Consider the following 7,545-nt stretch of genomic DNA (forward strand, 5'->3'; position numbering starts at 1 on the left):
CACTGAGTAGTAATTTGAAATAAATATATATAATTAAACATAACTGGCACTGATACCTATCTTATGATAAAGAAATTAATAACCATAATAATTGTAAAGTATATCTTTAAGGATCTTCTAACAAATCAAATTCATGTTCTCTGATGTTCTGGAATAACTGTGCGTGATTATTTATTCTGGAAAACACATCATTTGCAGGAGTAAAATGAACACAGGACCCTCCTGAACCTTTGATGCAACCAGCAGAAAGAAGAACCTCATTAACTGTCCTTGTTTTCAGTATGTTTCTTTGTTTAGTTTTAAAGAGGTTAACTTTACTGAACACTCGTTCGCATTCACCAGTAGAGTGTGGCAAGCAAAGAGCAGTTAGAGCAAAATTGGCTAGGTCTGAAAAACTAGACTCCTTTTTCCTCCTGACTAGGGGCCCAACGCCAAGCGGCCCAACCCGGTCTCCTCCCCACCAGGGGCCCACCCCAGGGAACTATACCTGTGTCCTCCCCACAAGGGTCCTCAACCTTGGCGGCAATACCCAGTGCCTCCCCACTGGGGGCCCCACTCCTGGCAGCCCACCCCATTTGCTTCCCTGCTGGAGGCCCCACCCCATGGCGTTCTAATCCGGTCACCTCCCCGACGTGGGCCCAACCACTGGCAGCCCGACCTGGTCGCCTCACCGCCAGGGGTCACACCCCAGGCGGCCCAACCTGTTCGCTTCCCGGTGGAGGACCCACCCAGTCTCCTCCCCCACCAACGGCCCACCCATGGCGTTCTGACGTAGTTGCCTCCCGGCTGTGGGCCCAACACCTGTTGGCCGAACCTGGTCACCTCGCCACTGGGGTCCCCACCATAGGCGACCGGACCCAGTCTCCTCCCTGGAAAGAGCCCCACATCTGCCGACCCGACCTGGTCTCCTCACCCACTCTTCCCATGACCTGTGACAGGCCTCGCCCATCTATCCTGGCACCCGTGGCGGGCCTCACATGAATGTCCTGGCAACTGTGGCGGGTCTTGCCCACCCGTCCCGGCAACCGTGGCGGGTCTCACCCGCCAGTCCAGGTGCCCATGGCGGACCTCACCAGCCCACCCCGGCACCAGTGGCAGGCCTCACCCGTTCATCCCGGGACCTATGACAGAGCTTGGCCGTCACAGGACCCGCGATGGGCTCATCCCGGGACACGTGGCAGACATCGCCCACCCAGCCTGTCCGTCCCAGGACACGTGGCAGACATCGCCCACCCAGCCTGTCCGTCCCAGGACACGTGGCAGACATTGCCTGCCTGTCCAGGGACCCGCAGCAGGCCCGGCCCGCCCATCCTGGGACCAGCAGCGGGCCTGGCCCGCCCGCCCCGGGACCCGCAGCAGGCCCGTCCCACCTATCTCGGGACGCATGACGGATATCGCCCACCGCCCGCCCATCCCGGGAACCGGGGCAGGCCCAGCCCGCCCGTCCCGGGACACGTGGCGGACATCACCCACCCGTCCCAGAAAACGTGGCGGACATCGCCCGCCCGTCCCGGGACACATGGCAGACATCGCCCGCCCATCCCAGGACCCGCAGCAGGCCCAGCCCGCCTGTCCCAGGACCCGCAGCGGGTCCGGCCCGCCTGTCCCGGGAAACGTGGTGGACATTGCCCGCCCCTCCTGGGACCCGTGGCGGGTCTCACCTGCCAGTCCCACCGCCCATGGCGGAACTCACCAGCCCACCCATGGCCCACCGAGTTTGGCAGGGCCTCCCACCTGCCCATTCCAGGGTACCATTGGACTGGGCCCGGGCCCCGGCCCCCCGTCCCAACAAGACATGTGGCGGACAACAGCTGCCCGTCCCAGGACCCGCAGTGGGTCCGTCCCGGGACACATGGCAGACATTGCCGCCCGGCCCACCCGTCCCTAGGATACGTGGCGGACATCACCTGGCCGTCCAGGGTCCCGAAGCAGGCCCGGCCCGCCCGTCAAGGGACACATGGCGGATATCACCCGCCGCCCGCCCGTCCTGGAACACATGGCGGACATCGCCCGCCCATCCTGAGACCCGCGGCGTGCCCGGCCCGCCTGTCCCAGGAAACGTGGCGGACATTGCCCGCTTGTCCCGGGACCAATGGCGGGCCCGGCCCGCCCGTCCCAGGACACATGGCAGACATCGCCCGCCCATCCTGGGACACATGGTGGACATCTCCCGTCCATCCCAGGACTCGAGTCGGGCCCAGCCCGCCCGTTCCGGGACCCGCAGCGGGCCCAGCCCGCTTGCCCCAGGATACGTAGGATACATCGCCCGCCTGTCCTAGGACCCGCGGCGGGCCTGGCCCGGGACATGTTATGGACGTCGCCCGCCCGTCCTGGGACCCTTGGTGAGCCCGGCCCACCCGCCCCAGGACACGTGGCAGACAAGATCCGCCCGGCCCAGGAAACGTGGCGAACATCGCCCACCCTTTCCGGGAGCCGCAGCAGTTCCAGCCCACCCGTCCCGAGACGTGGCGGACATCGCCCGCCCGTCCCTGGACCTGCGGTGGACCCGGCCCCCCCGTCCCGGGACACGTGGTGGACATCGACCCCCCGTCCCAGGACCTGTGGGCGGCCTGGGAAACATTGCAGACATCGCCCACCCGTTCCAGGAGCCGCAGCAGGCCCAGCCCGCCCGTCCCGAGATATGTGCTAGACATCGCCCACCCGTTCCGGGAGCCGCGGCAGGCTCAGCCTGTCTGTCCCGAGACACGTGGCGGACATTGCCCGCCCGGCCCGGGACCTGCGGAGGGCTCGGTCTGCCCATCCCAGGACACGTGGCGGACATCGCCCGCCCGTCCCAGGATTCTCTTCAGGCTTGGCCCGCCTGTTCCGGGACCCGCCGCGGGCCTGGCCCACCCATCCCAGGACACGTGGCGGACATCGACCGCCCATCCCAGGACCCACGGCGCATCTGGCCCAGCCCGCACGTTCCGGGACCCGCCGCGGGCCCAGGCCCAATCGCCCCAGGACACGTAGCAGACATTGCCCGCATATCCCAGGACACGTTGCAAACATCGCCCGCCTGTCCCAGGACCCGCCGGGTGCCCAGCCCACCCGCCCCCAAGACACATGGCAGACATCACCCGCCTGTCCCATGACCCGCGGTGGGCCCGGCCTGCCTGGCCCAGGACACGTTGTGAACATCGCCTGCTCATCTAGGGACCCGCATCGGGCCCGGCCTGCCCGGCCCGGGGCACGTTGTGGACATTGCCCACCTGTACCGGGACCTGCAGCGGGCCCGACTTGCCTGGCCCGGGACACGTGGCGGACTTCGCCCGCCCGTTCCATGATTCGTGGCAGGCATGGCCTGCCCGTCCCGAGACATGTGGTGGACATCGCCTGCCCGGCCCGCCTGTCCCAGGACATCGCGGCTCGGGACATGTTGCAGACATCGCCCGCCCATTGCAGGACCCATGGCTGCCCCAGCCCGCCCGTCCTGGGACACGTGGCGGATATCGCGCGCCCATCCCGGGACCCGCGCGCGGGCCTGGCCTGCCCATCCCGGGACACATGGCGGACATCGCCCACCCGCCTGGCCTGCCCATCCCGGGACACATGGCGGACATCGCCCACCCGCCTGTCCCAGGACCTGCAGCGGGCTCAACCCACCCGTCCTGGGACCCGCGGCGGGCCTGGCCTGCCTGTCCCAGGATGCGTAGTGGACCTTTTCTGCCCATCCCGGGACCCGTGGCAGGCCTCGCCCACCAGTCCCTTCAGAGAGCAACACCTCTACTATTCCTTAGAACCAGAATATGCCACTGAATCCTCTCAATTCTCCTGGGGCTTCTCTGAATCCTCTAGTTCTTGTCCTGGCACTCTGCGAATCCTACTGAATCCTCTGCTTCTTCTCCTGGCACCTCCTCGAATCCTACTCAATTCTCTCAATTCTCCTGGGGCTTTTCTGAAGCCTGGTTCTTTTCCCGGCACCTCCTCAAATCCCCTCATTTTCTTCGCCGTTTGTATAATCCTCCCCTTTCCTTTCCCTTCCAGGAATCTATAAAACTGAGAAAACATTATAACATATTTATTTCTGTTTTAGTTCAATTTCCTTCAAGGATTAATAAAGCAAATTTATTACAAAATAAACATCAAAGTTTCCATACAACAAAATTTTCACATCTTATCCATCTTCGTGAGGCCAGCACAGTCTTCATCGCACCATTCCTTGAAGATGGACACCTGCTTCTGCAGTTTCCAGTTGTCCTTCTCTAGGCATCTTTATTTCTCATGGAGGTTCTTCAGGTCGCGCACCAATTTCTCCTTCACTCCTCGCATCTGTCGAACCTCATCTTCTAGCTGGTCGTTCCGTTCGCCCTGGACACAGGCCTTCCTCTCCAGCGATTCCAGGCGACGATTTCCTTCCTCTAGAAGGCAATGCCAGCTCGTTCCTCTTGAGTTTCGCCGCCTCAACTTCACACTGGAGTCCGCACTTTTCCTTCCATAGGTCTTCCACTTCCCTCTGCAGGCACTGGAACCTCAACTCGAGGTCTTTTCTCTCGGATTCCCGCTTTTCGGTCGCGTCTTTTTGTTCCTGGATGAGCCTCGCCATCCGCTCCGCTTATGCTATCTTTAGCTGCAGGTCTTTCTCCTTCTGTCGAAGGAGTTTCTCGAGTCTCTCAAGCAGGCAGTTTGCCACTGCCAACTGTGCAATCACATCCTTTATCCTCTCACATAGGCCATCGTTTCTCTGCCCGATTTCCTTCGCGTTGTCCTTCAGCTGCTGATTTTCTTCTACCATCATGAGGATCTTGTCTTCCAGCTGGCGTTTCTCCCTCTTCTCTTTATCGTTCCAGCTTCGAGCGAGGGAGCCTTGTCTTGCCAGGCTTGCTGTTGCAACACCTGAGTGATCTGGTTGGCACGAGTGCGTTCATCCCCTCCGCCCGCCTTCTGCGTCTCTTCATCGTAGTCGAGCCTCTGTCGCAGCTGAAGAATTGTCCTTCCAAGTTCCCCGCTGCTCTCTCCGGCACTGGATGGCGTCTCGCATGGCCGCAATTCTCTCGTTCAGTTCCTTTTCCTTGGCCTGTTCAGCTCCATCATCATCAGTCAGGAGAGAAATTTCACCAGCGAATAGGCAGCCACAGCAAACAAGATGACTGATCTTCCGTATTTCGAGCAACATCTGGACAACAACGTCCCAACAACAGCTGCTGCCAAGGCCAGGTAAGGCCACATTCTCTTCAAACTGAAATCCATATCTGAAGTATCTAGTTCATACACTCTCCTCTTTCTCTCTCGATTTTTCGTTGATTTTCTATATTCCACGAAAGATATTATGATTTATCAAAATATAGCAGGAATGATTTTGAAAGATCTTTAATTATGTTTTGTCTCTTGGTGTTATAAATTACTGAAATATCTCTCTCTCTCTCTCTCTCTCTCTCTCTCCCGTGAGATTTTTTAAACTCATCTATGGCAATAAATTCGGGGATTTTCCTGTATTTACCCTTTTGTCTAATGAGTTCTCTCTCTCTCTCTCTCTCTCTCTCTCTCTCTCTCTCTCTCTCTCTCTCTCTCTCTCATCTTGCCCCTAAGGTCTGGAATTCTTCATTTGTTCCTTCATTTAGGTTTAAGGCTTTGCATTCGATAGTGAGAGAGAGAGAGAGAGAGAGAGAGAGAGAGAGAGAGAGAGAGAGAGTGTATTTTTGTGTAGAAAAACGTTGTATTGGTATATTTACATATGACAGTGCATGTGAAATTACTCCGTTTGGAATAGGAAAGCTAATGTGTGCGTACCATTCTTCGTGTATAATGCTCCAATTGAGGTTTTTATTAATATTATTCTGTCCATCTAGATTTATATATATACGTGCATTATAGTATATATATATATATATATATATATGTATATATATATATATATATATATATATTATCATATATATGTGTGTGTGTGTGTGTGTGCGCGCGCGCGCTGGTGTGTAATATACATGATGTTGCAACATTACCGAGAGAGAGAGAGAGAGAGAGAGAGAGAGAGAGAGAGAATGGCGACAGTTGTTAATGATCATGTTTTTCAGGATTACAAACAGTGGCCGGGTAGTTTTTCTTCTTTTTTCGACATCGCGTATTCAGGAACCTTTTTCTCCTTAAAGGAAATAGTGGTGGCCACAGCTATGAGTGAAAATAGATCAACGTGAAATAACGGTCTGTTCCCTCTGAACAGACCACGATACCGACGAAAATAGGGCGGCTATTTACCCGCTATCTATACTATGGTGCCTCCAGATGTATGCATTTTAATTGAAATTTATTCTTGGCAATCGAAATGTGCGTGGTGTGATGGGGTGAACGGCAGTTTTCTAAACGTGTGTGTGTGTGTTGTCAATCGAAATGTGCGTGGTGTGATGGGGTGAACGCAATTTTCTAAACGTGTGTGTGTGTGTGTGTGTCCATGAGCATACCGCGACATGACGTCACGCATAACAGCATGACGTCACGCATAACAGATGAGCCGCACATAAATAGCTGCGCCCATTGCGCAATAGAAAATTGGTTGTAAAAAACAAGAAAATGCCCCTTTCCAAAAAAAATTTTCACCGGGGTATTTAAATGGAATAATACTACATATGGAACATCTGAAATGCAACCAGAAGTTCCCCTTAAGGTCCGGACTGTAGGGAAATTGTCCATTTGACTTAGAACCGAATGAGAAAATGTCACTCTACTAATCAATTTATCTATTCCGTCAAAATAACAATAAACTCCTCGATGACTCAGCTGAATCACGGGGAAAATAAATCATAGCTAGTACCGAAATATGCCCAAAAAGGGTAATTGGACATGAGACTATGCAAATCTTAAGCAAGAATACTACATAGGATTTTACTTCCACAACTGACAAATAATAATAATAATAATAATAATAATAATAACCAAAAATACAAATATTCTTAATACCGAGTTCTATTCCTTAAATTAATGAAGAAACAAACCAAATCGTCAGACTTGATTATAATTCCCTTATATCACCAATTTTAACATCAAAGTTAAATGAGGAGCAAAATTGGGATATGAGTATATATTCGCTCATTTGCCAGAAGAGTGTCTTAACTCGAAAATTGCTATATTTCAGGAGAAGCAATCTAAATTTGAAATTCTCTATACTTTGTCCATTTATATTTAGATGATTCTTTTACTGAGCTGTTTTGATGACAAATACAAATAAGAAGTTTTTACCACAATATGGAATAAAGAACAGGCTATCAGCTGGCATCATAGCTCAAAACACATTTTTTGAGTTGTGTTACTATAAAGAACAGGCTATCAGCTGGCATCAATAGCGCAAAACACATTTTTTGAGTCGTGTCACTCTTCTGGCAAATGAGCGATGGTCTGACTGACAGTTCTACTTTTTCACGTGGACGTTCACCCTTCTAACAGTCGTGGGGGTGAACTGACAGGTATTACTGTCCCTTTTATCCAGGTATTACTGTGGTAACTATCCCTTTGATCCAGGTATTATTGTAGTGACTGTCCCGTTTATCCAGTGTTCTGTGGTGACACTCCCTTTTATCCAGGTATTACTGTGCTGTCTGTCACCTTTAACCA

The 7,545-nt window shown here is 53.9% G+C and overlaps 2 protein-coding genes across 2 annotated transcripts; both read left to right on the forward strand.

The window, feature by feature from the left end:
* Positions 1-981: 981 nt before the first annotated feature.
* Positions 982-2,256, forward strand: LOC135217596 (basic proline-rich protein-like). Its single transcript, XM_064253560.1, has one exon. It carries the CDS (start codon positions 982-984, stop codon positions 2,254-2,256), a length of 1,275 nt encoding a protein of 424 aa, XP_064109630.1.
* A 49-nt stretch (positions 2,257-2,305) lies between these two features.
* Positions 2,306-3,095, forward strand: LOC135217597 (basic proline-rich protein-like). The gene is made up of 2 exons (XM_064253561.1): positions 2,306-2,342; positions 2,434-3,095. Exons 1-2 carry the CDS (start codon positions 2,306-2,308, stop codon positions 3,093-3,095), a joined length of 699 nt encoding a protein of 232 aa, XP_064109631.1.
* The last annotated feature ends 4,450 nt before the right edge of the window (positions 3,096-7,545 follow it).

This window comes from Macrobrachium nipponense, chromosome 7, assembly GCF_015104395.2.
Source record: "Macrobrachium nipponense isolate FS-2020 chromosome 7, ASM1510439v2, whole genome shotgun sequence".
Taxonomy (NCBI): Eukaryota; Metazoa; Arthropoda; class Malacostraca; order Decapoda; family Palaemonidae; genus Macrobrachium; species Macrobrachium nipponense.